This window comes from Lonchura striata, chromosome 17 (assembly GCF_050655825.1).
Source record: "Lonchura striata isolate lonStrDom1 chromosome 17, ASM5065582v1, whole genome shotgun sequence".
NCBI lineage: Eukaryota > Metazoa > Chordata > Aves > Passeriformes > Estrildidae > Lonchura > Lonchura striata.
In genome coordinates this window covers 6,149,049-6,176,983 of record NC_140719.1, presented here as the reverse complement: position 1 = coordinate 6,176,983, position 27,935 = coordinate 6,149,049, and the positions used below count along the sequence as shown (strand labels likewise).

The following is a 27,935-nucleotide window of genomic DNA, read 5'->3' as shown; positions in this document are numbered from 1 at the left end:
CGTCACGACCCGCCGCTCCGGGTGGGCGCCGCGGGGCGTGTCCCAGGGCGTGTCGCTCGCTGTGATTGGCCGGCGCGGGGCGTCACGTGGCGCTGGCGGCGCGTGGCGCGAAGGCGGAAGCGGCGCCATTTGCCGGTGCCGCGGGCGTGAGGGGCGGTCGGTGCCGGCGCGGTCATGCCGGGGGCGCGGCGCTCTCTCGCCTCCCCGGTGGTCAGCGGCGTTCTCTGCCCATGCGGGTCCCCGCACGGATCTGCGGTGGAGAGCGGCGGCGGCGGCGGGGGGAACGCGGGGTCCTGCGGGCGGTCGGTCTGCGAGGCCTCCGAGCAGGACCGCCGTCTCCGCGCCTTGTTCCAGAAGCTCGACGTGAATCGCGACGGCGCGCTCTGCATCCACGATCTGGCCGTGGGGCTGGGCCGCCTCGGGCTGCACCGCACCGAGCTGGACCTGCGGGTGAGCGGCGGCGGGCGGTGGGATCCGGCCCGGCGGGGCGGAGCGGTCCCGCGGTCCGGGCTTGAGGGAGGGTTTGGCCGCTCCCCTCGTCCCGTGTCCGCTCCGGAGCCCTCTCCGTGCGCGTCTCGGGAGCGGGACGTGGACTTTGGAGACCTTCCAGCTGTGTCTCGCCGGGGCAGCGGTGGCACCATGGCAGCACCTGCGGGGCTGCGCTGCGACAAGGCTGCTCTGCTCTGCTCCCCAAGGGTCCCTGCCTCAAAGCCACCCTGCTGGCTTCCACACTAGACCCGGAGCAATTAGCTTGCGTGCTGTCTGCAGGCATCTGCCGTGTTAACTGTCCGTAGTTAATAAGACTAAAACCTTAGTGTTTGGGCAGGAAAAACCATAAAGGAAATCGTGTTTCTCCAGGACTCAGGACAGGGCAGCTTGCACGCTGACTTACACTAGTGGAAAGTCCTTTGGAAGCAATTCCTGCAGTCAGGGTAACTGTGCAGGTTTCATTCCATCACTGTGTTCCTCATATGAGTGTGGCAGTGTGTTGTTACTCATGTTTCCCAGGACAGCTTATGCCAAACTTGTTAATTTTATGGGTTTGCAAATACCTTAAAACGTAGGGAGGCTGCTGTACTGTACAGTTTGAACGTGGAGTGTATAAAACATGCGGCTCTGGCTTTCTTTTTCTGGGAGCCTTTTGTACTCACACCGCTCCGTGATGCTGTACACGGATGGCTCCAAGGTTCAGTGTGATGCTGCTCTATTTAACTGTGATTAATGTAATTTACATGTCTATGTGGCTTGTCCTCAGTGCTGCACAGTATTCCCCTGCCTAGTCGCTTGTATTTTATGTGCAGGGCCATAAAAAAACTGAGCATCATGTGGAGATAGGAGATAAACACATGGGTGCAGCCAGGGATGTGCCACCACAGAGTGCCTGAGTCCTACAGGAAGGAAGAAGAGTTTAAGAATAACTTCTGAGTCACTGAAAAGATATTTAATTCAAGTGACAGCTCCTATTCTCTCCCTGTTCTGGGAGTGGTGCTCCACTTTGAGTGCTTTAATTGCACAGTCCTTTCCAGAGTGTCTAGTTCCTTTCTAACTTTGAATCTTAGCATCTTAACTTCTGACATTTCTTTTTGGTTGGCATCTTCCTAGCTGCTTTAAGATATGAGAATTCCTTGGCAGTGTGATCTTGTGAGTAGTTTAGTTATGCTGTTTCTAATAAAAACATGAGTGCCATGGGGGTTTTCTGCTGGGTGCATTTGGGTATGTCAGTCTGATTGTACCACAAGTCACCTGTGCTTGCCCTGTGACACTGACCTGCTGCCACCTCTGGGGCACAATTCTTGACCTCTGGCAAAAATCCCCCGTGACCCAGAATGTTCTGTGCTTACACCTGCATGCCTGCCTCCATTTGCATTCCTTCTTTTTGCATGCAGTGCAATCCAGCCTGACACTCTCTAGCCCAGGAGGAAGCAACTTAAAACAAACTGCGTTTTTACTTCCCAGCAGAGAGTTTCTTTGCTTGGCGCGCCGCGGGAGCGGCACAGAGGAACCGTTCTGCGGGGACTGGAGCTCGCTGCCGGAGGGAAGCGCTGGCTGGATGCTGCTTAACAATCCTGTCTTTCTGCTGAAGCCCCTGTCTGTCAGTATTGTTCCTCAGCCCTTTCCTTCCTCTGACTGCTCTTCCACATCAATAGTGTGAAGGGGGTGAAATGCTGGCATAGGGTGCCCAGAGAAGATGTGGCTGCCCCCCGTCCCTGGAAGTGTTCAAAGCCAGGCTGGAAGGGGCACTGAGCAACTTGATTTAGTGGCAGGGGGTTGGAAACGAGTGCTCTCTAAGATCCTTTCCCAACTCAAAATATTGTAGAATTTGCAAAGCATTGGTATGGTAGAGCATCCCCTTTAGCAGGGTAAAAACCACTGAGAGTGAGGATGCAGAGTTCAAAACTCTCAAGTTCCAGTTAAAAATGTGGGAACAGCCCTCAGCTGGCTAGCCAACTTCCGTGTCGAGCAATTTTTAGGGAAATCAAATAAACTTCCTGTTTCCAAGGCAGTTCTATTAATAAGTCAGTCCTTTTTCTGCTCCATCCTTAGCTAATTATGGCACCTCAATGCCTAACTAATGTGAGGTCACGCTCAAGGAAAGTGCTTAAGTGTCAAGATAGAAAACCTTTCTGATTTATTGAGCATGCTATTTGGGGACCAATTTAGGCATAAATTACATGGATTGCTTGTGATTAGTTAATTACTTGGTGCCTGTGGTGCACTTTATTTTTCCTTCCATGCAGCAGTACATTTGATATGGGAGTTGCCTTCTAATATTTGGGAGCAGATGGAGAAAACATTGGGCTTGTAAAGTGAGGTTATCACCAATCTTAGCTGCGAGCTGCTAATCTCCCTGCGTCAGTAGGCTAAAAGTCCTTGTGGTAACAATAACTTTTGGGCTGAACTTGAAAAGAAAATGAGCAATATTTTGGCTCCTTCAATGCCTGAGAGTGCTTGCTGAGATAAAACCCTTTGTGGCATTCTTGGAAAATTGCTGCTTTCTCTTTTAGAGGTGGCCTTCTGTGGTGGGGGAGAGAAGGGCTTGCACTCAGATGTCCTTTGAGGTGGAATTTGCTTATGTAAACGATGCTTGCTTTTTTTTTTTTTTGTTTTGTTTTTTTGTTTTAGCCCATGCTGTTATCTTTAAACCAATTGACGAATAACAGTGTGCCAAACCAGTGAGCCTTGTAACAAAATGCTTGTTTGCGCTGGTCAGCGTGAAGCAATCCACATACTTCACTCTGTTTGGGCAGTAAAATGATAACCATGTGAAGAATTTTTTAAAAGCCTTTCTTGTTCTACTGTGTGAAGGGATAGTCTTTTACTGCTGAATTTCATCTACCTCTGGGATGGTCAATGTCCTATTGCTGTTGCTTTCTGACTTTATATAGACCCATGGAACTTGAAATATGCACTTAATGGAAATATGCTGAAACAGAACTGTTTCCTACTTTGTATCTGGAGATGTCCTATTGCTGAAAGAATGTGTGATGATAATATTTGTGTGTTTGCTAATATAACTGTTTTCCTACTGATCCTGATTAACTGCAGGGCTGGAGTGCCATTCCAAAACTTCATCTCTGCTGCTGAAGTTCCAGACAGTCTGAACTGGTGGAATTAATCCCAGCTGCCTAGAGACAGACTGAAGTGGTGAACTTTGTCTGCAGCTGCCTCTTCTGTAGTAGTGTTCAGCATCTTCTGCTGGACTAGTTCACTTTAAGAAACAGTAAACATAACCCTTGTCTCTTTTCAGTCCCAAATGTCCTCTTTGCCTCTACCCTAACAGTGATGTCCTCCTTGGTCTTGTGATACTCTCCCCTCCTAAGTTCATATATTTGACTGTGATTGCTCCCTTGGTATTAGCTTCCCCATGGAAAACTATATCAGCTCCCAGGCTGCTGAAATCTACTTTCATCACTTCTTCCTTAGCCCCGTATCTCCTCTTTGATCTTCAGGTCCTGGCTGTCCAAACTTCCTCCCAAGGTCTGTTCTTTACTTTTCCCATGTACTGGAGAAGCAGAGCTGTGCTGCTGCAGCTGGACTCTGCGGTGTTCTGTTTGCGTCAGGCTTTTCTTCTGAACAACTTTGCATTTTAAGTTTGTCCCTGGACTCTTCCAGCTGTGTCCGTGCCATTCTGGGATAATAAATCAGTTAGCTCTTTGGCAAGTGACTCCATGGATGGATTGAGAAATTCTTTCTACTGAAGCAGTTGCAAACGTAAAAAAAATTAATCTTGTTTTTGATCAATACTTTATCTTCTGTCATGACGTCACTTAATTCTTCCTCTCAGGCTGTTTCGGTAACTGTTTTGTTCTTCAGCACTTTTGAATACTTTGTTTTATACTATGCACAATCTACTGCAATTTAAGGGGCAGAAGGAGCAGGGATTTTATCCAGTGTGATGCTTTCACCTGTTTTCCATTCACAGCCATCTGGAATTGGAGCACCTGAGTTTTTATTGTGTTATAGAAGTCAGTTTATGATAAAAAGAGCAAAATTCTAATACTGTTCTGTAATTTGGACTGGAATATCTCTCCAGCTCCCATTTAGATTTCACAATACATCTCCAAACATATATACATTTATGCATTATCACATTTTCATGGTTTATGTGTCCTGAATCCTGCTGGGACACTTACGGAGCTTTTAGCTGGGCTTTTGTAATTCATCGTGAAGGGTTGAGCAACACAAGGTTGTATCAGACAAATGCTGTTACAGTTTGATATTCTGTTGATAGCCTTCCTTCTGCTGCCAACCACTTCTCATCCACCCATCTCTTTACCAATCCCAAAGGATTACCTATTGGGAATACCCCAAACCAGTTTAACACAAGGTGAAACCATTTTCAATAACATGTTAATTAAATTCACACATCCATGAGTAATGTTTATTAAAATAATAAACAAAACAGATCATATCTGCTGGATCTGTAGGGAGTGGAGGCCTGTTCTTGCTCTTTGTAATTATGAGATGTGTGGTTTGATGCAGACCCTGTTCTCATGCACTTGAGCAAGAGCAGAACTGTAGGTCAGTGATTGAACTGTAGATAAAACTTTCAAATCTGTGGTGAGTGGTTAGTTGGTATGAATTTGGGGTTTGTTGCCTTCTCTGATTTAGGCTGAAGACGCAAATGCACTCTAATCAATCACACGAGTTCTTGACAGCTGCAGAAAAGACTTGGAGAAGACAGGCCTTGGGTTTGGCACAAGGAAACTTCTGGGCACAGTGTTGGTTATTAATAGCCTTGGCCAGCAGCCCCTGCAGTGAGAGCTTTGGGACAAGCAATGTCAGGGAGACGGGCTGGCACTGCAGCCACCCCAGGATGTGACTCTGCCAGGTCTTGCAGGGATAGCAGGAGGAGAGGGTGCTGGGGAGCAGGGAATCTTAGGCTGTCTTGGTGAAAGTCTTTACCCAGACCTGGTCTCTGGTCAGCCCTGCCTTAGTGTGATTAATGCATGAAATGGGCAGTGTGTGTCCTGTTGATGTTCTGAGGGGAGGTTGGGAGACGGGTTTTAGATGCAAATATGCCCAGGAGAAACTTGCTCCTGCATGTTTTCCCTACATACAAACAAACAATTGCAGATTAGACAAGTGTTGCTTTATGTACGTATAGGTCCGAGTGTATAACTCTTGAGGGATGTTTATTCTTCTGGGACTGTTTTTTGTCTCATCTTGCAGAAAATTGGAGAAGCCTGATGGTTCTCTGGTTTATTTAGCAGAGACCTTTGTCCTATTTGCACAGAGCTAATGACCGAGGGCTGCTGGCTGACCTTTGAGTGATGTAGGTGCAACTTTGACTAGAGCATATAAATTTTAAATGTCAGCATTGTGTAAGTAGAAGGGCATCCTGCATATCACTGATGTGGCCTCACAGTATTGCTTCCTGCAGGATGGGGTCTGTTCTGAGCTTTGTAGGGAAGTGAATGCCTATAGGAGACCCTCAGCCTGAGTGGAATGAAACAACAAAACTCATCCAAAGCAGCTGATTGTGTCTGTGTAGAATATGCAGCAGTGCTTTGGTCTTTCAGTGTGTTGTGTGGGGTGCTTTTTAGTGACCAGTGCTCAATGCCTTGGCAAGTAGTGGACATATCCCCTTGTCCTCATCTCTACACATTAATAGAATAGTTAATGTTGGAAAAGACCCAAGATAAAGTCCAGCCTTTGATGCAACACCACTGTAGCACTAGATTTGTTTTGAGAACACCTCCAAGAATGGTGACCTCCCTGGACAGCCTGTGCCAGTGCCTTACAATCCTTTCAGTGAAAAATTGTGTTCTAATGTCTAATGTGAACCTCCCCTGCTGTTGCTTGAGGCCGTTTCCTCTTGTCCAGTTGGCTGGTTGCTTCGGAGAAGAGGTCAGCTTCAAGGGAGGTGTCAGATTACCAAGATAACAGCAGGTAAAAAACTCTAGACTTCAGCATACTTACTGTTTTTCTTAATTTTTATTTTTAATCTAGCTGAATATTGAGCAGAACCCTTAAATGGTTGGTGAGCATTAATAAAAGACATCAAAGCCATAATAAGGACTTGGTCTTTTGTTTGAGTGCTCTACAAAATGGTGATGCTGCAGCCCTGGGCTCCTGGTTGCACACAGTATAACCTGATACAGTGTTGGGGAGGAGGAGAAGGGGGAGGGAGCTTTTTCCTACAGCCCTACTTGGAGCAAATGGGAAATGAGTCTTTGTTCTTTTTCGTGTCCTATTGCTATATTTGTCCCTGTGAATGTGGGACATGAGCAGAGTTTGATGGTGGCCCAGTCTTCATCTTGGGTGGAGAAGCATAGCTGTGATAATTCATGGGAAGGCAGCTGAGATGTCTTGAGTTTTTCCAACTCCCAAATCATGAGCTGCAGGGAAGCTTCTGGCAGCTAAAGTGGTTTGCAGTGGAGAATTCCTCTCTAAGAGAAATATTTGAAATTTTTAGATCATGAGTTGCCTGGAAAGGCAGAGCTGCTTGGTATGTGAACGTACATTGTCTAGCCTGAGGAGAGCTGTGTGGGGGCAGGCCTGGGCCTGGGCTGCTGCAGGGCCATCCTTTCTCACTACCTGTTTTCTTGCTGGTGCAGCAAGAAGTTGATTTTCTAATTTGTGAGTATTAAGAATTCCCTGTCTCTTAGTTAATCCCTGCTCTTCATATAATATGATATAACCTTGGTGGAACTCTCAGTCCTGAGTAAAGGCTCTGTGTTCCCCCTCCCTGGCCAGCTCTGTCTGTATTTCTGGCACTGGCTGTGGATGCCTGAATACATCAGCTTGGGTAGCTAATACCTTGTGCCAGGGTTTCTGCAATGAGAAGACCTGGGTTTCTTTGTAGTGTTCCCTGAGCTGTGCTGTGTCACCTTAATATATGAATGTACTATTAATTATTTAAGCAGCAGTGGCCAGGATGTTGAGGTTTTATGTCTCACAGTGTGAGAAGCACTGTGCAGGGTTAACTTCAGCTTTGTAAAAAGTGCAAAGCAGTGACATACTTAACGTTTTCCTCTTTCAGAAACTAAATTTGAAAAGATAAGAGGTAATTGGCAGAGTCATGGTGGCCCATCCCAGCGGGTGCTATTTCTGGGTGGCACACACATGTAAGCAGCAGGGTTCCTTGGGGTGCTTCCAGGAGGCTCCCAAAGGAGATGAGTCACTGCTCATTCCTGCAGGGTCACCTAAGGAACCAGAGATGCCAGCAGCCTTCCTGTGCTGGAGGAGGAGAGGGCTCACTGCCCCCAGCACAGCACCCTTCCCTCTGCCCCCCTCTCTTTAGCCCTCCCTCACATTTTTTACATGTTAGCAAGTTGTCGGTGATGAGGCTCACAAGTTCACAGGAAATCGCTGTGCGTTTACTCAGAAGTCTCCTAGAAACCATCTTAAAGGAACAGTTCATTTCTGCCAGGTATACCAGCCTGGAAAAGGCAAGTGTCTGCCTGAAAACTGAAATTTTAGACTCAGCAGGTATGATGATGTGGCTGAAAAGGGTACAAGATACCTTAATTAATGGCTTACACAGAACCTCCCTCTGCCAACTTGCAGTACTGAGGAAAATACTTTAATTGAGCAAAACATGTCAGTCTCTTGCTTTTTTCTCTCTCTTTTGTCTCCATTTGGATAGATTACAGCTCTTTATTGTCAGCTTCTGCTCAGGCTATCTAATGACTACCCATTTTGGTGTGCAGGGCTCTGAGGCCAGCTGCCACAGGCGCCTTCTGTCCCCAGTGACTGGTGTGCTGGCCAAGGGCCAGCATTCAGATCAGCCCTCCTGCTTTTTCTGCCTTAAATCCCAGGTCTGGATCATGCAAACAGCTGGAATTGCAGGAATAGCTATCTCCTAATGACGCTGAGGTTGGGAAAGCTGTTTCACTGTAGCCTAGGTGTTCATTCATGATTTATAGAAAAAGTGAATTCTTGTTCCTTGTGTTCCTTTGTGTCACCTTTCATGCTGGACTCATAGTATTTATTACATCTTTTTTGATTGGCCTTATGGTGGTGTTGGTAGAGTAATACTTCCCTACAAATTCCCTGTAGGAGTGCAGTTGTCTTGCTTCTAGCTATAATCATCTTGCTGTTACTAGGTTTATTATTCTGACCTAGTAAAATTCCCACTTGGCAAAATAAATGCATTTTTTTTCTTAAATATGATTAGAAATTTCTGTCTGTTCTCAAGGAGTTGTGTGAATTAGTGTGGTGGCAGAATTCCTCTGAGGTTTCCTTTAGTGAGGACAGAGGCCAAAGAAGCATTGCTAAGTTTCTGCTTTAATTACACCCCAGGCATGTAATTTCTTGTATTTTCTTATGAAATCTCTGCATGAACAAAGGAAGATGGAGGTCCCTGATGTGCACATACCACTAATATGAATATTAATGCAGGGGAACAATTGTAACAGTGTCAGGTAACATCAGCTGTGTTAAATGGGGCCTTGTGAGTATTAAGTAACCACAGAGGACAAATCTCAAGTTCTCCTTTGGGTGCTTTGCCTTCTGTATGGTGACTTGTAGCTGTGTGAGTGGCAGGGCAGCCTGCCTGTTGCAGCAGGCAGCTCAGATGCCCTTTCCACACTTTTTTGGACCCCATCCATGAGTAGCCTCAAGTGGTTACCCCAGCAGAAAGCTCTGCAGTTTTTTGGTTGGGTTAATGAGGTTGTCAGAAGAGCATGGGAGCAAGGTAAGTGCAGGGCTTAAGTGGATGTCTGAGATGACTTGTAGTGGCAGTAAGCTTCAGATTAGTTCACAGCTGCTTGTGAAACCACAGCCTGAGGCTAATAGAAGCTGATTTTGAAGAACTGTGCCCAGTTCAGAAAATCTGCTTTGTTCGTCTGGCTTGAGAGCATTAAAAACCCAAATGTCATCTTAAATGATCCGATTCACTATGTGTTAGAAAGTAGTTTAACTTTTGTGCTTGTAGCTGGGATGACTGACAGCAGCTCAGGGCAATGGAGGCATGACAAGAATTCCTCAGGCTGTTCTGCCTGTGCCTGAGCTGCTGACTGCATCCCAACTAGAACCACTGTGCCATCCCTCAGAGAGGGACTGAGTTTTCCCACACCCTCACGCCAGTGTTAACTGCCCCATAATTGAATTTTTTTTTAATGTGTGGTTACTTGTTGGTATGTGTCAAATTTTAAGATAAAAAACTTTGTTGCATACTGTATGTAGACCTTGTGATTAAAAAGCATTTTTTTCTTCTTAGGTAATTCTGGTGTATTTGCAGAAGAATTTTTTCGATGTGGTATCTTCTATGTACTTGTCTCTCACTTTTTCCATTACTTGGGCTCATTATAGGAATTCAATGACAGCAAGTTCCCAGAAGTGATGTTCATCTCAAAATTTATGTGCAACTTGGCTGCTTAAGGCTCTCAGACCTTTTAGATTTTGGATCGTATTTTCACATCTAATACTTGTATACCAGAAATGTCCTGCAATCTTTCAAAAGTTAAAAGCTGAAAATTGAGGTCCTTTGCTTGCTGTGGCTCTTGCTGTGCTGTGTTGGGTAGAGAGCCCCAGGTGATGAAAGCTGTAGGTTTGTACTCATTTTTTCTGTCTGTAAAAACCCCCAAACTTACGGAAGAGTCACAATACTTTGGAAATGAGGCATGCAGTGCCTTCTGTGGACACAAAGAATCTGGGAATACAAAGTTGATGAACTGTAAAATGGAAAATGCTGGGTTCCTCCAGGGTGGGTTCTGGTGGGAGGCCGACACAGCTCACTAATCAATGAACAACTGCTGCTGTGGCAGCAGAGGAAAGTGTGGCATTTCTTGTAGAAATCCAGGCAATATCTTGTGTCCTGTGCTTATATTCATCAATATCCTACCTTTGACTAGGTGGTTCAGGGCTCCTCCAGCAGAGCTTGGCCAGCCGACCAACCAGCGATGGTCTAAGCACAGCTCTCACAGTGATGAATGGCTGGAAAGGCTGTGCTGGGAGCCAAAGGCGGCAGCACAATGCAGCACCAAAGAGCTATTGTAGGCACGGATGAGCCCGTAATAGACTGGGGAGAGAGAGTGCGCTTAGAGGTTAATGCGGCCATGGCTGGGCAAAGCCGGCTTCTCTCTGCAGAACCATCTGCTGCCCTAACAAAGCGCCGCAGCCGGGGCTGCGGAGCGGCGCGCATCCCCCGGGCGCTGCCGGTGCTCGGGGCCCGGCGGGCGCGTTCCTCTGCGGGCGGACCCCGCGCCCCGGGCGCGCTCCCGGCCGCCGCGCGCGCTGCCGCGCTCCGGAGCGGCGCAGTGCTGGGAGCCGGGATTGGCTGGGCACTGCTGCAGTGGGGACGCAGCCTGGGTGCTCAGCATCGCTGCTCTGCCTCGCTGCTCGCCTGCGATGAGCCGGGACGCGCGGCTCGGTTGGCAGCTCTGAGAAGCTCCTCTCGGAGAGGTTCATCTTTAGCTTTCCTCCAAAGCGCGGCGTCTCGGCTTCTCTGGCCAAGCGGTCTCCAAAGCGCAGCGTCTCGGCTTCTCCGTGCCAGGGGGCTTGTGCTTTGTCTGTTGCCATCAGATTTCTGAGGCTCTGGTACAATGAGCTGCTTGTCAGGCCAGGCACGACTGCAGTAGCAGCAATTTCAAAAGGCAGGAAGCGTCCGCAGGAGCGGTCTGTAAAGAATCTGAGCCGGTGGAGTCGCTGGGTTGAACCTCCCGCTGGCTGCCGTGCCGATTCCCGTCTTGGGGGTGCTTGGTAGTGCAGTCACATCATCCTTGGCAGCGGGCAGCTCCTGAGCGCTCAGGGTTTCCCTGCCTGGGATGCTCGCTGGAGCAGCAATGCTGCAGACCCTGTGGCATTTTCTGTCTAGCTTCCTTCCCAGGGCCATATGCCAAGGTCCTGCAGATGAAAAAGAGGATGAGGCCAGAAACACCACCCCACTTCCAGGCCCCGGGGAGAAAGGGCCAAAGGTGTTGGGGAAGACACAGGACAGAGGGACTGATCCCACTGAAAGGAGACCAACTATCCTACTGGTGGTTGGACCCGCAGAGCATTTTCCAAAGGTAATGGGATATCCAGGGGCCTGAGGAGGGGTTGGTGCACATGACAGTGGAGTGTGTGGTCTGCTGGGAGAAGGGGTATTGCAGGTGGAGTGTGTGAGTAGCTGTGTGTGAATTTGGGGAGGGGGGAGAGGAACAGGAAAAGGGAGCAGGGTCTAACGTGTGCTTGCTAGAAAGGAAGGGGGCGGGGGGCAGGGGAGTGACTGAAGAGAGGAGGTGATCTAACCTTCCAAACATGATGTTCAAAGTGTGGGAGAAAAATGCTGTTTAAGGGCAAGAGAGAATATTGGGGCCTCCAGGGTTTCTGGGCAACTTGTAAAAAGCATGACTGAGAGGATAAGGAATGATAATGCAGGTTTGTGAGCAGTCCCACCCTTGCACTCCAGACCGACAAAGAATCAAATGCATCCTAAAATGTTCTGGAGTCAGTCTCTGGTAATTTGGCAGGCCTTTGGTAAAACTTGCATATTTTGAGCAAATGAGTAACGGGTTGTATTATTTGAATGGCAGAGCCCGGAAGAGAGTAAAGACTGTCCCTGGGGAGCGGGTGGCATAAAGGAGAGACTAAAATCTGCGTGAGGATTTTAGGAAGGAGGGAAGTTCCCAGGGGGTGGGAGAGTGGGGAGGTGATGGGGGCGCACAGTTGGCAGAGAATAAATGGTGAGGCTTTGTCTGGGGGGAGGTGAACAAAAGCTTCTTAGTTTAGTGCTGGAGCTCCCAGCACAGTGCTGGCCGACTGCAGTTCTGGCTTATTTAATGGAGGGAAGTGCTGTCTTATTTCTCCTGAGGATGGTGCAGTTAGCTCTGACTACATGTGGTTTTAAAACCAAGGGTGTGAGCTGGGATTAGGGGGGAAGGAGTTGGGCATAAGGCCTGTGAAGTATGGGAGGTGGGGGGGATGATACTGAAGGGCTGCAGCAATGATAGGGGTGTGTGACCTTCAGGATCCAGTTTATTTGACAGGGAATTTGGCATGGTTGTTGCTGTGAGCTTTCTCTTTAAAATGAGGGATGAACAGGTTTAAATTGTAGAGAGGATTAATATCTGTTGTGCTGTTGTTTTGAATGGAAACAAGCAGTACGGCATTTCACGTTCTGGGGAACAGAAGCCACTCCCTGCTTGAATCAGGCTGAGAAATCTGCAGGGACTTTTGCCTTCATGTCTATGCTTAGCAGTTAGCACTGTGCATCCCCTTCCAAAAAAGGAGCATGCGCGTTTTCAGGAGCACAGAGGTTGAAGAAGGACAGAGGCTCAGAACTGAAGGAAGTGGATGTGGGAACCTCAGCCTTGTTTTGGGGCCACATGTGGTGGTGAAATTCTTCCTCCAACTCGTGCTTCTAAAGAAAAACTCCGCAGGCTTAGCTGTTCGGTCTCAAGGCAGTTTATTGCTAGTTATCTAACAGATTATGTTCTTGGACTGCAGCTATTTGATCAGTGGCCTGGGTAGAGGCACACACACACCCTGACATCCTCTCTATCTGCTGTCTTCTTTGTCTCTCCTTCTGCCTAGGGTTGCTGCTATCTTTTATAAGATATATTACGTATAACATGTTTATAATTATTCCCCAATACCTACTACCTATGTTGCCAAGTGTTTTTCTACTCTAAACTAATCTGTGAGTGCCAACATCACCAAGAACATGGAGGCAAGGAAGAAGAAGGAAGAAGGATGGGTTCAGCCCACTTTCCTCCATCTTAGAACTTCTGACCTCCATGTACAAAGTGAAAACCCCCCTGTACATGCACTAAAACCCCCCTGTACAATACTAAAAAAATTTCCCCTCTACTTCGTAACTACTTATATTATACTATCTAACCTTTTGTGATTGCTTGTTTTACCTCTAAAATTGGTAATTCATTCCATGGCTCAAACTCAAAATCACAGTTGTTTTTCAGCTATCTGCTAGGGTCTAGAATGCTTCTGACCAAGGCCTGGAACCTCTAAAAATGTCTGAGAGACATTTTGAGTTCCCACAGTGGAGACCAAAACCTTGGAATTATAGGGCTGAAAATCTCTGGTGTCTTCCAGAGAACAATGGTTTCTCAGTCAGCGAGAGTCCATCTGTTCACACCTGGAAATAAAGCTTTCTCTGAAAGCTGATACCAATCTCCTCTTTCCTATGTGACCCTGGGAAGTTCTGCTGCATAGGAACCATAGGATTGGCTAACGGAGAAATACCTAGAGGATAAGGATGTGGTAAAATAGTTATTGCATCTTAGGAACTACCTGCTCATCTGCCAGGAGGTTTTGACTGTGTAATTTTAGCTTACCCTGATTGTAAGTAAAATGCAGTGTAAAGCTCTTCTGTTGAGGATTATGCAGATATGTTTCACCTTGCAGTTCAGGCTGGCTTATGCTTTATCCAGCCCAGGGCTCAGCTGATGGACAGTTACTTGTTAAGATGCAATGACTTCTTTGTGCTTGATCAGATATCAGTGTTCCAATTACATGTCTGAAGGAGAAGTGTTGGGAAAAGTCTGGTACAGCCTTAGGGATAGATAATAAACCACTGTAAGGAAACAGTGTTATTTGGTGTTAATAGAAAATGTGGGGGCTTTTGTTCTCTGCCACTGGCTGGCTGTAACCTTGGGAGCAGTCTCTTGATTGGTAGGCCATTTCATTTTGTAGAAACATCTGTTAATACTTCTCTTCTAAAACGACAGAAAATACCACACCTGGTAGGGGTTTCTGTAAGGAATTGATGTGTATCCATAAACTTGACTGGAGGGGCTTCCTGGTCCTGGTTCTTCAATCTTTACTTGTCATTGCTCTGTTCCTCCTCAGATGTTTGCCTGTTCAAAGCTGTTCCAACATGAGGCTGTTTTTGCAAATATGGGGAGAAAATACTGATTGCAAATGTGTTATGTTGGCCCTGGATCTGTGTACACAGGAAACAGGCATGATCTGCCCCTGATGTCACCATCTGGACTTGTAACTTTGGATCCCTGTGTTGTCGGTGGAACAGGTCACCTTCCCTGGTTACCTTTATGTCAAATAACACATAGTGCTCTCTGCTGTGCCTGGTCTCTTATCCCTCCCCTGGCAAAGCCTTGGCTGGGTGCAGCTCTTTACTCTGCTGGGGTCTCTTAAATCATTAACTCCCCTCCTTCATACACTGGACACTCTCTGTGCTTTGTGAGTACTTTCTGTACTGTCCAATTAATTATAAGCTAGTTTCCAGAAATTAAAAAAGACCAAGTCAGCAGAACCCAGTGAAACCTTCTAGCAATAAGGTTGGAGCCCAGAAAGCTGTTTTGCCTCTGAAGGAGGATGTTACGTGACTGTGACGCTTGCTGGTACTTGATATTTTTAGAGCCTTTTTTTTTTTTTTTTTAGCGAAGTAAATTCAAAATTAAACAGCATACTTTCCTGCTCCTTGTATGGCTGCATCTTTCCATCCCTTGGGAGGTACATTCTGGAGGTGATGTAGTAAACCAGTGATGAAACAAATGCCTAGAAGTGTACAAATAACTTGGAAAGGTTAGCAGAGATGGCAGGGTATGGAAACTGGTAACTCGTGTAGCATTTAAAAGAACCAAATCCTATAAATAAAATTAAAATTAGCTTGCTAAAGCAAGGAAGAGCTGATTTTGCCTTCCTTCATGGCTCACTTTTCTTGTCATCAAGGAAACTGCAGAGGGTATTAGCAGGCTGGCTCCACGTGGCCCATAAATGTGTCATTTCAGTGTTGGAATTGGTGGATGGAAATACCAGGGAGGAGTGCCTTCATTTGAGCTCTGTGCCCTGTCCTTGGTTTGATCAGGAATAGACAGTGCTAATGAGGGATGTACTGTCTGTAGCTGGAGCCTGAAGCCCTGGGCTGGGGCAGTGGGACTGACTCTGTGTGTGCTGAGATGTGGCCAGTGACCCCACAGCAGTGTCCCAGCAGCACTGATCCCTGCAGCCTCGGAGAGCTGCCTGGCTCTTGAGCATTTCCAGCTTTACTAGGATTTTTAAAGCTGAAATACACAAACTTCTTAATACTTAAGTTCCCTTTGTCATTATAACCTGAATTGCTGGTATAAACTTCATTTGTAATCTGTCTCTCCTTCTTAGCTCACTGTTCTGTAATTAATACCCTGCTTAAAATCAGCTTTTAATTCATTAGCTTTCTCCTTTCCTCTGACGTAGGTAGTAAGGCTTTTTTTCCTAAAATGTGCCGATTTTTGCCTTTTGTCTCTAGCTGCCGAGTCCAAACAGAGTTTCTTAGGAAAATCTGCATCATGTTGGCATAGCAACTGAGCTGCCAAGCAGCTATAATAGTGATGCTTGGCAACTCGTGGGAAGGACTACGGGGGATCTTAAGGCTTTGTGAAGCAAATCTGAGTTAGATTTGTTCACTTACTACCTGTTGTTGGGGGTACCCCTCTGCTCCCCTCGGTGGGGGCGTTTGGTGTTGGACAGTGGGTGTAGGTATCCTTAGGGCGCTGCTTGCAGTGAGACTGGACTTGGTGGGAAGGCTGGGGTGTGCTGTGGGCATGCATGCAGTGAGCTGCTGCAGCTGATCTTTAAGAGGATCTGGAGTCCCTGAGAAGATCCTGTTTTCACGCAGAGAGACGTCAGCAGGGAGTAGGTTAAGCCTAGTTAGGTAACCTGGCCACGGTGCCATGCTAGGTGAGGTGCCCCAGGAAGGGCAGAGGACACCATTGTAGGTCACAAATCCCAAGGGTACTGAGTTGCTCTGGGTTGTGATCCATTGAGATTGAAAAAAAAAAAAAATCCTTGAAATTAAGCCACAGATTAAATATTCCCAGTTTGTGTGATTGACATGCAATTCCATGAACAGCTCATTACAGACCTTGGCTTTGCTTTAGAGAACAAAATACCACGATAAAGACAGTACAGGCGGCCTGAGCAGGGGAGTGCTGGTTGGACTTTGCTCTGTCAGGCAGGCTGTTCAAACACAACAAACACTAGAAAATGTTGCTGTGTCCTCAGCAGTGGGGAAAAGGCTGTTATCCTGGCTGGCTCGAGCCAGTTCAGCAAACACACTTTGTTACTTCTGGTGCAGATAGGATTTCAGTGTTTGGTTATTTGCTACAGCTTTGCATCTTCCTTGTGTGATAGCTTCTCTGATTAATACCAAGTCTATAACTTAATTTAAAATTCATGTTAGCAGTCAGTGATTCTGTCCTGAATAGCATTGCTGCCTACTGCACATTTGGTACTCTCTGGAGAGCTAGGTGTTACCCCATGCCACAAACTCCACCAAATGCTCAGAAAGCTGTAATTATACCTGCATTAAATGCTGCTTGTACCACACTCCCTCCAGCCTGGCTTGCTCCTAATCAGAGCTCAGGAACTCGCTTACAAAGCGGTTAAACTATCAAGCATAGAAACTGGAAAATGTTGTTCTGCCCGGGATACTTCTTGTAGCACACAACTGACTGCAATGTTTAATTGGAATCAGAAGAGGATGAAAAATATTAAGCTGGTGTAACTGCTGTGTGGATGCTTAGCTAGGAGGCTTAGAAGCAGCTGGGGCTATTTTGAAGCCTGCCCTTGATTTGGGTGATTTTCTCGGTATTTGGCTCAATGACAAACCTCCACAGGCTTTATTGCTGCTGTGTTGATAACTGGAGTGCTACAGAGGGGAGAGATCTTTGTGTGCAGGGGTTGTCTGCTCTTAGCTGGCAAAAGTGGTTTAGGGAGAACTCGCAACCAAAGCCAGTCAACTCTGGCATAGCAAAATAACCTTGTAAAAGTGGAACACTTTTGCTTAACCTGGCTATCCTAAATGTGTATTAAAACAGTAAGTGGCTGGCATCCTGTTCTTACTGTACTTAAAATAATTTTTGGGAAGATGGTGATAGTCCTCCTGTGTTGCATGATGGGAAATCAAGGCTGGTCCCCACTGCTACCTGAATAAATCCCCACAGAGGTGAGAACAGGATCAGAAAAGAACTGACAGGATGTCAGGCAGAGCAAGCGAGTGTCCTGGCCCCTTGCCAAAGCGCCGTGGGTTAAGAGGGACGCAGGAAGAGTTAACTGGCAGCGCTGTGCTGTAAGTGCCCGGGTTTATTGGGAGGCAGGTGTTGGGCATGGGAGGCAGCTCACATGTCTCCTTCGTACCAGCGGGGTGGGGCTGAGCAGCCCCGGCTTCCCTTTTAAGTAGAAGGGCAGGGCTTGTGCAGCCAATCCGCCGGAGCCAGGCTCGCTCGCAGGCGTGTGTCATGAGACTTGTTGGCATTTCCTTTCCACTAGGTGCTGAAATTAGCTTAGGGGAATCACTCAGTTTTACTTCCCTTCCTTGCCGGTCGGAGTGAGCTGAGTCTTGGGCTCAGAAAGATGCTCTGCCTCTGTCTGTACGTGCCGGTGTTTGGGGAGAGGCAGGCGGAGTTTGAGTACTTTGAGTCGAAGGGGCTGCCGGCCGAACTCAAATCCATCTTCCGACTCAGCCTCCTCATTCCTTCCCAGGAATTCTCTACCTACCGCCAGTGGAAGCAGGTATGGCCCTGAGAGAGGAATGGAAGGGAGGGAGGGAGTGATGGAGGTGGTGTCTAATACACTTAATGGCTGTCTTGAGAGGGGGAGAAGTTCTTGATGGCTGTGTTGTAATAACTGAGTGAAGCATGGAAATGCTTCTCGTGCTCCTTGGCAGAGATTGCTGAACTGACGTGGAGTGAACTCTTTTCTTTTTGATTCTTTTTGAATTGGGTGAGGTCTCAGTGGCTATAAGACTGTTTAAAGCAGTTGATGTGAGTTAAATAGAAAAAATGGGTTTTCCAAACTATGGAGTCTTCTGTTTCGATGGGTCAGTTCAGATACAGCATTTCACATCCTCTTCCTCCTTCTTAAATCCTTCCCCCATGCCTTCTGACAGCAGGGCTGTAATGTAGAGTCAGCTGAAGCTGGTGAAGGTGAACAGGTTTGTGCTGTGAGCAGGAGAGCAGCTCAGTGTGAGTGACTCAGCCAGGGGTGGGTGGGCTGAGCTGGGGAAGGTTATGCAAGAACCTTTTGCTTTGCTGTGGAAGAGACATGCACTAAATCCATGGAGTTCTTCATCCTGATGTGTCACCACTCTGGCTTTCAGCTTGCTGCTACTTTTTTTTTTTTTCCCACAGTCAGGCTGTCAAGAGCTCAGAGAGCTGATTATTGATCAGCCAAGCAGGGGAGGCTTTTTATGCCTCTGCAGAGACATGAACAGCAGGCTGGAAGGTGTGTGGTTCCCACAGTGTGCTGCAGGGGCTGTGACTGAAAGTGTCACAGCCTTTAGGACTGTCACAGGAACTTCTGCAGCCGAAATAACTGTTAATGGCCAGATTTCACGTTTGCTGTTGAAAGTGAAGAGGTGCAGGCAGATACTTGTTTACACCTCCAGAGAAGATGCTGGGAGCTTGGCTTTCTCACCCCTCATGTGTGTGCTGTGGGTTACTGTCAGGCAGGCAGCGTTTTTGTGCTGTGATTGTGGGGGAGAAAGGTGAACAGGGCAAAGCTTTTATGGCCTGCGGTCTCTGATCACTCAGGCTGCATTTCTGCAGCTGAGAGAGAGGGAGCAGTTGCACAGTCACATCTCTCTTACAGTGCCTCCGAATTATTAATGCCTGTCAACTGGTTGGGGGTTGCCAGGGAGAGGGAAGCCCTGATTCAGCTGTTCAAGCCCATGTGCTGACAGGAGAGGGGTGTTGGTCTATATTTAGCCCACAAGTTGAATGTGAGGTCGTATCTGAACTTCACAACGGTCATATGACAAATGGCAGGTTAGGAATACTGGGCATACCTTGGAGGTCAGGGCTGCTGGGACAGCACTTTCTTATTTAAGGGTCATTAAGTGATTAGGAATAATCCTCATAGCATTAGGGCTAAAGAGATGGGACTTGGTGGGTGAGAGAGAGTGTTTCAATAGCGAATTATTTAGTACTGAAGTAATTTAAAATGACATTGAAACAAAGACATGGCTTATGAAGGGGACTGGTGGTCATAGACTGATGTATCACAGTGAGTTTAGGCTTGCCTAATACTTTGAAGCCTAAATACTGAGCAAAATACTGGTGAACAGAGGGTTAACCCAGTGTTTCATCTCAGCTCAGAGTTTCTTTAGCAACCCTTCTGCTGTTAACATAAATGTTACAAGAATTAAAACAAAACGTTGGGTGATGCACTAGACTGAATCACACCTCATTGAGTGTTGCTCATTGATGATGGAAAAAACTTAAAGGCTGTCAAAGGCAAGTGACTGAATCAGAAGGGGGACAGTAACTCCCTGAGCCACATTCTTGCAGTCTGGAGATCACCTCAGCTGTCAACAGGCAGCCATGTGCCCTTATAGAGGAGAGTCCATGGGCTATTGCCTCAGTGAGTTGCAGTGAGTTAATTAGTCCTTGTCCTAGATGTCTGGCACATTTTAATCTTGATTTTAGCTGCGTCCTGCTAAGAACCTATTCTTGCTCTTTGCAGATCTCATGGAAACTTGTGTAATTAAAGTACGTAGCTTCAGGGTGCCTAAACCAGTTCACAAAGGTTTTTATCTTGGGCTGTGTTCACTGGAGCTGGACAGGATTTTGCTGGCTGGAGTTAGTTATTGCCAGAGGGAGCTTGCTTCTCTAAGGATTGTAGTAGGCACGAAATTCCTTCTCCTGCTCAGTTTTTTTTATAACCTCAAGTTTTGTGATTCACTTTTTATGCAGATCTGTTGACTCATACTTAGTTCTAGAACCTCCACAAGGACTTTGCAAGGTGTTAATCAAGGTTCAGTCCTGAGATTATCAGGAATATTATCTTAGTGTCATGTGTCTAAAACCATGAGGCATTCCATCTGTGTAATGGACTTTGGGAAACAGTTGGAATCAGGTGATTTTGCTGTGTCGCTCATCTCTCTTAGAAGAATTACAGTTCTGTCAGCTACTTTTTGGAGAAAAAGTCAAAGTTGTGTGGGAAATGTTTTTTAAATATGGTAGAAGGAGAGATAGATCTGAGTGAACAAAGGAACTGACAGTTCTTGGCTGTTTTCTGAACAGAAAATTGTGAAGGCTGGAGACAAAGACCTGGACGGACAGCTGGATTTTGAGGAATTTGTTCACTATCTCCAAGACCATGAAAAGAAGCTGAGACTGGTTTTCAAGAGTTTGGATAAAAAGAATGATGGTAAACACCTTTCTCATGCTCAGGGTGGACTGGTGCATGTGTTAGCCTGTAATGTGAATCCCTGAGCTCACTGGCTTATCTTTGCAGGCCGCATCGATGCCCAGGAGATTGTCCAGTCTCTCCGGGACCTGGGAGTCAAGATCTCTGAACAGCAGGCTGAGAAAATACTGAAGAGGTGAAGATTCTACTGGTTTTTCAGTTTTATATCAAGGGAGCTAGAAAGAAATATAGGGACATGAATATAGGGACTCTTTTTCCCCTGTATGCACTTTCCAGAGACTTTGGTTCCTCCCTCTTTTCCTATTACTTTCCATTTTGATTTTTCCTTGTGAATTGACATAAAATTATAAAATCATAATGCTTAATTGAGACTTACTGTCAGAGTCTCTCCCTAACCTGTTGAGGGGAAGTGCTTGCACCTAAGCTGATTTGCATCCCTGTCTGCCTGTCCTGCTGCCCTGAGCTTGCTGCTGTGGAGAGGGACTGTGCAGTTGCTCTTTGGAAATGCTGAGTGCTTTATGCATGTGCCACTAACATGTTAACAACCACTTATTTGTGCTGTTTTTTTCCTCTTTTTTTCCTCTGCTACCTTCCCTCTGTCTGTTTGCCTGTGTGTCAGAATAAGGACGGGACACTTCTGGGGTCCTGTCACCTAGTAAGTATTATTTTCCCTTCAGTGTCAGTTATGTCCCTGAATTTGGTAGGAGGGATTGCAAATACTGTTGCAGGCTGTTTAGAAGGGAGAGAGAGGGGAGGAAAGAGAGCCCACTTCCACTTCAGCATTGTTTGGTGAACAGAAGGTTTCCTAGCTTTGTCTTGTGTCTCTTTAGAAGTCTTTCAGTAGCTGCTTTGCAAAGCTCTTTTTGGTGTAGGCCTGGGTAATCAAAGGGAAGGGGAGGAGGAATTTGTCACCCAGTGGGAGTCTGTACTCACCTGATGATCAATCTTTTTAGCATGGATAAAAATGGGACAATGACAATTGATTGGAATGAGTGGAGAGACTATCATCTGCTGCATCCTGTGGAGAACATTCCTGAAATCATCCTGTACTGGAAGCACTCCACGGTAAGAAATAGCTCCTGTGCAACTGGTCTCGTCTTTGCCCAACTTCTTCGTCCAAGTCTTGGCCCCCAGGAGCTGCTATCAGCAGTCTTTATCTTTCTCTTCATGGTTCACAGCTTCCCTGTAGCCCTTGAAGCTCAATTGCTTCCTGTCCTCTGCTGTAATCTTGCTACATATCACTGTCACAGCTGCTGGCACAGGTGATGATTACTGCAGGGAGCTGAGGGTGTTCTCCAGGAGCTCCTGCCAGTGGCCAGCCCCAGCTGGTTCAGGACCTGTTAAAACTAGAATCTGATTCCACAGGCAGCCATCCTTCCTGGAGTTATCTGTATGTGAACAGTAATGAGATTTAACAGGCTACGAGCTTGGAAGGTTCTGGAGAGGTCCTTTTTTGCCATGCAGCTGCCTGCAGTGGGTCAGTTTGTTCCTAAATACCTGCAGTATTTTGATGTAGACAAATGTTCAGCAGTTGCCAGGATCTTGGAGAGAAATCTTGAAATCAGAACTTGGTTTCCCCTGTGACAGGTTCTAGCAGTGGCAGCTCCTGTGGCCAGGCACAGCAGTTAGTGGCTGTAGATAAGCTGCTGGCTTGGAGCAAGCATATCCTGTACTTCAGCACCTGGTGCTAATAAAGAGCAGTAAAACTGTAGCAAGATCACTGGCTGATGAAGCATTTGTCAACACCTTCTGTTTTTGCAGATCTTCGATGTGGGAGAGAATTTGACTGTCCCTGATGAGTTCACAGTGGAAGAGAGGCAGACAGGGATGTGGTGGAGACATCTGGTTGCAGGTGGAGGTGCAGGTGCTGTGTCCAGAACCTGCACAGCTCCCTTGGACCGTTTGAAAGTGCTCATGCAGGTATGATGGAGCAGTTCCAGTTTATTTAAATACCTGAGCAGATTCTCTTTTAATATTTATGGTTATCTGGGAGATAATAATGTTCATCAACACAGTACAGCGCACTGGCCAGTGTTAATCTTGTTGTTCTTTTATTGTTATTTTAAAAAGCATTCTAAATTGAGTGATCAAAGTAATATAAAAAAGTTGTTATTCATTGACTAAAAAAGTACAGAGAATCTTTTTGGAGATAGACATGCCAAAATTGTCAGTAGAAAGACAGTTTTATGGAAAACTTGAGTTTTGGTGAAACAGGTTAAAATTCTGTATTCCTTTGAGAGACCCTGATGCCATGAGAGTTGAAGTGAATGTGCTGGTCAGTTGGCAAAGCTTATATTCAGTATTATCAATATTAGAAAGAAGTTGGAAAATTTTGATTTTAGCCTGCTTTGTCACTGCACCTGCTCTTGAACCAGCTGGGAAGTTGATGGGTAGTTGATCCTGTGCTGGTTATGGGAAAAAGCCTAGACAGTTGCCTATTTAACCTTTCCTCCCATTCCAGAGGGTGATATTGATTAGATTGATTAGTTAACGCTAGACTTGGCAAAAAAGAAAAGAAGCTTGCTTTCCCATTGTAGAAGTTATCTGGAAGGGATTAAAGCCTTGGCAAATCTCTGGGTAAATAAAAAAGTGCCCTTTTGTCCCTGGATTACAGCAAAACGTTGCACTGTCGTAATGGGGACTGGAACTAATCCAGCTTGTCCCTCTCGCGCAGGTCCACGCCTCGCGCAGTAACAACATGTGCATCATCGGCGGCTTCACGCAGATGATCCGGGAAGGTGGCCCCAGGTCACTGTGGAGAGGCAACGGCATCAATGTGCTGAAGATTGCACCCGAGTCAGCCATCAAGTTCATGGCCTATGAGCAGGTGAGGGCACAGACAGCTGTGTCTGCACAAGGACAAGCTGAAAAGGAAGTGATGGCTGAGATAAGTCACGGGGCCTCAATGTCTGTCTGTTCTGGCTTCTGCAGATCAAGCGGTTCATCGGTACTGACCAGGAAATGCTGCGCATCCACGAGCGGCTCTTGGCTGGTTCTCTGGCTGGGGCCATTGCACAGAGCAGCATCTACCCCATGGAGGTGAGGCAGGAGGCTGAGTCCAGCCTCATGGGTAGGGGCAGGGATGGGAGGATGAGGGTAGAACACCAGCACTGTGATACTTAATTAATGAGCTCTCAGAGGTGGTGCAAAGCACCACAAGACACTTGCTGTGGTCCTGACAGTTGTGGTCCTAAGGATGACTTAGTCTGTACATTGTTCTCTTGCTCATTCTTTGCAGGCCTTCATGCTATTTATTCTTGTCTTCTAGGTTCTGAAAACACGGATGGCTCTAAGGAAGACGGGACAATATTCAGGCATGTTGGATTGTGCCAAAAACATCCTTGCAAAGGAAGGAATGGCTGCCTTTTACAAAGGCTACATCCCCAACATGTTGGGAATCATTCCATATGCTGGTATTGACCTGGCAGTCTATGAGGTATGAAGCCTTTAACCTATTGTTATGTTAAGCCTAACAATTATCATATTATGTTCTATGTTATTGTTAACCTATTATAGGGCTGTACTGCTTGTGTGGCCCTATCACTGTCAGACCTATCAATCATGTCAAGAGTTTAAGTAATTTATCAAAGCTTTCTTGAACAGCCTTATGGGGCACAAATGTTTTTTTTTACCCAAAACTGACTTAAGAGATAATTCAATATGATGATTCTAGTTCATAAACCATAGTCAGCATCATGCATAGTCGCATGTTTCTTTTCTTCATGAGAAAATTGCAGCAGAAAATTAAAGGAGGGATTTTCCCCTGGCACTATGGCAACAACAGCTCAAAGAGATTTGAGATGCCCTGTGCTTTTGGCTGAACTTGCCTAGCACTTTCTGAGCCTTTACTCTAGATATTACATGAAATGTGATACTCCTTGACTTGCCTCATCCCTGTTGACCTTGGGCTTGTTCCTTCCAGACACTAAAAAATACCTGGTTGCAACGCTACGCTGTCAACAGCGCTGACCCTGGGGTCTTTGTTCTGCTGGCCTGTGGCACCATCTCCAGCACCTGTGGGCAGCTTGCCAGTTACCCCCTGGCCCTTGTGAGGACACGCATGCAGGCCCAAGGTGAGAACTTTTGGAACAGTGGGAGCTCCTGCTTTTGTTTTTGAGCAAGGCTAAAAGTTCTTTAGTGTAAGCATTGCAACAACAGCCTCAGCTGGCCCCCGCAGCTGAGCCATGGGCTGTTTGTGATGCTGCAAGGGGACAGTGGACTTTGTGCTGCCCTTTTAACCTCTGCAGCCAAGGACGTCCAGAACCAAGGTTCTGTTTTGCTCAGATCAGCAGTTCTGGGCTGAGGGCATCTGCAGAACACTTTGTGAAAATACTTGCACAGAATGGATAGCTGAAAAGTTAACGCTGTCCCCTGTAAAGCACCTTTGCTCTGGGATCAATACTGCTCTTGGAAACAAAAGTGTTTTCACCACATAGGCTGCATTATTTATTGTGGCTTTCCCTGTTGCAGCTTCAGTGGAGGGTGCTCCTGAAGTGACCATGAGGGGACTGTTCAAACACATTCTGAAGACAGAGGGAGCGTTTGGGCTTTACCGGGGTCTGGCGCCCAACTTCATGAAGGTGATCCCAGCTGTGAGCATCAGCTACGTGGTCTATGAAAACTTGAAGATGACTCTGGGCGTGGACTCGCGGTGACCAGGAGATGCTGAGGACTCGGAACTCTGAAATCTTGGGATGCAATCCCAAGACATATAAGCCATCTCTCATTCTGTGAATGTGTCAACACTAAGCTGACTAAGCAAAGCTGTGAAATCTCAGATTGTGAGTCAGTAAGGAGGAGGGAGGGGAGGATCTGGTGTCCTTTGCCATCTTGCTACTCAGAGCTCCATATAAACCATCACAGGGTCCTTTTTGTTGGGCCTTTTGGGAGACCAGGAGCTGAACTCCTGGGAGATCTTGAGGTGGGAGTTGCTGAGGTCAGTTCCCAGCAGTATGACAGAGTAGCAAAGATTTGCGTTACAGGCCTGCTCTCAGCGTGTTGCCTGTATAGAGCTACAGATGAGCACCTTCTGACTTGCTGAAAGAGCTTCTTTTTTCCATTCAGAGAGCTGCTTTTTCCATTCAGTTGTTTAACTTCCTGCCCATTGTTTAAATTTGTACAAACCTTGTGTAGGAGCTGCTGCCACACCAGGCTTGTTATGTTTACAAATATTCCTTTGGGTGGGAAACATTCATGTTCTGCTTCCAAGAATTGACATGAAATGTAACTTTGATCTATACTGGTTTGGAGGGCTGGTGGGCAGTTGGTTTATCCAGCCAGGCTGAAGGTTACTTAAACCAGCCTGATGAAGAATTAGGATTATTTATTTTTTATAGATTTAAGTGTGTCTCATAAACCCACTAACAAGATGCACTTACTAACAGAAGCAGCAGACTAGAGCCTGCATGCCTGTATCCTTTGCATGCCGGGATTGGCTTGTCTTATTCTCTGCAGGGGCTTGGAAAGGGGAAGGCAGGAGAGCCCTGGGCTGCCCGGCACTGTGATGCATGGCTTTAGTGAACAAAGACAAAACAACTCACAGCTCCTGTGCAGCTGTGCTCCCAGCACGACATGAGAGCCCCTGCGCAGCGTTGCATGGACCTCTGAATTCCATCCTGCCTGGTGCCAAGGAGAGCTCGTGAACCTTTTCCAAACCCCGTGCCTATGCTGCTATCTTATCTCTTTAGACCTCTTGGTAGATCGATGTTCAGGTTTCCATTGGTGTGATGGGGGCCCCAAGTCAGGAATGTCTGCTGTGGGAAGGGGTGTTAGGGAGAGGGGCTGTCGCTGGGAGAGGTGAGATTTCAGTCCCGAAGACATGCTTGCTTGCCTTTCAAAGGGTGCTTTTCATAAGGCTAAGGGAAAGAGATGGCTTTAAAATTTCTCTGTTAGCATTATGGGCTGCTTTAGTTAATAGGATCCAGCTTCTGAGGCCTGGGAGATCCTCACCCAACTTTTCATTTTGGGTAAAATGGACCAGCATTGCATTCCACTGTTTTACTGCTTAAAGCATATTTATTTTGTATTTATTTGAACAGAGTTATTTCAGACTATTTTTATAGGTTTGTTTAAATATTGTTACTGTGCTTGTATTTCTCCTGTTTTAAAAAGTTCTCTATTAGTTCTTTTACATCACGCAGCTGAGTTGTGGGGAGGGATGCTAAAATCACTCGTGTACCTTCCCTCTGGGGCTTGAACTGCCTTTCCCATGTCTGGGTTTGTTGCTGGAGGACCTCAGCCCAGAGAAATTCTGTAGCAAGAAGCCATAGGAGAGAAGGGAGCAGATGAGGAAGCAGACACTTGGGGAGAGGGTGCACTGTGAGGCTTGCCTTAGCCTGGAATTGCCTCTGTGCACGGCAGAAAGGCTTTGGGTGGATGGCTGAAGTTGGGAAGTGGAAGGTCTGTGGATGTTGGATGTCACAACAGTTAATTAAGAGCGCCTGGGGGAGTTTTTAGGTAAGGGGGGAAGAGAGAAATCTCAGGGACTAAAGACAATGCACATTTCCAGAGAGATGGAAGGAAACTTGCACTTGGACATGAGCTGCTACAGTTGTGCTTCAAGGCTGAATCAGCAGACCCTGCTGCTGAGCCAGTGCTCATCACATGCAAGGGGACACTGTGGAGATGTGTATGAGAAATTGGAAAAGGATTTGCTAGCACTCAAACAGCTGCTTTCTTTCAGACAGATTTTGGTGGTTCATGGAGAGTCTCCCAGGTGAGACTCTGCCTTCACTTTCAGTGCTGTCAGTAGTAGCCACGTGGAGATCTAACCAACAATGGATTAGTGATATGATTTTTTTTTTCCACCCCCCTCTTCCTGAGACCTGTCATAAATTCTGCAGTGGCTCCTTCCTACCAGTGTGGCCTAATGAGAATATGAATATCAGAATGCAAAAATCAATGCAAAATGACAACCATCTTTGTAGCTGTAACCACAAATTGTTATAATGCAAATCTAACTCGGATTCTTCATGTAGGGAACAGTCTGCTAATAAAGGTCTGATAAAGAGATACCACGTCTCCATTTCTTTCTCTGTGGTTTATTGGTGCTCTGTGAGGCCAGACTCTTCCTGGGCTAATTCTCACCAAGGACGCTGACACGGATTCTCACTGTGAGGACCTGGGAGAACAGAATTCTTAAAAACAAAACCAGCGAGATCAAGGCTGATGATAGAGGTGATGAGTCAGGGATGTTCAGACTCTGTTTACCTGTCTCTGAGTATTGCTGGACTTTGCTCATCTCTGCAGTATCCATAACACTCTGTTCAGAGATGTGAACTTCCCAGAAAAAAACCTGAAAGCTCTGCAGTCCAGTTATCCCCTTGAAAGAACCTGGCTTATACCATTTTCAAAATAAAGGCTTTTTGTACAAGTTTTTTTTCATTAATAACAACCCA

At 46.5% G+C, this 27,935-nt stretch overlaps 1 protein-coding gene across 10 annotated transcripts; it reads left to right on the top strand.

The window, feature by feature from the left end:
• Window positions 1–91: 91 nt before the first annotated feature.
• Window positions 92–27,549, top strand: SLC25A25 (solute carrier family 25 member 25). 10 transcript variants are annotated; one of them, XM_085594053.1, is made up of 12 exons: window positions 103–450; window positions 1,957–2,092; window positions 20,412–20,538; window positions 20,626–20,713; window positions 21,158–21,193; window positions 21,492–21,603; window positions 22,300–22,458; window positions 23,213–23,365; window positions 23,470–23,577; window positions 23,807–23,974; window positions 24,461–24,611; window positions 25,009–27,549. In XM_085594053.1, the coding sequence occupies exons 2-12, from the start codon at window positions 2,051–2,053 to the stop codon at window positions 25,191–25,193; spliced, it is 1,329 nt and encodes a 442-aa protein (XP_085450179.1). In that variant the 5' UTR covers window positions 103–450; window positions 1,957–2,050; the 3' UTR covers window positions 25,194–27,549. The 10 variants fall into 10 exon arrangements, with proteins under 10 accessions (XP_021407151.2, XP_085450179.1, XP_021407150.2 ...); XM_085594054.1 differs by having other exon boundaries at window positions 112–450; window positions 1,960–2,092; XM_021551475.4 differs by lacking the exon at window positions 1,957–2,092 and having other exon boundaries at window positions 106–450.
• The last annotated feature ends 386 nt before the right edge of the window (window positions 27,550–27,935 follow it).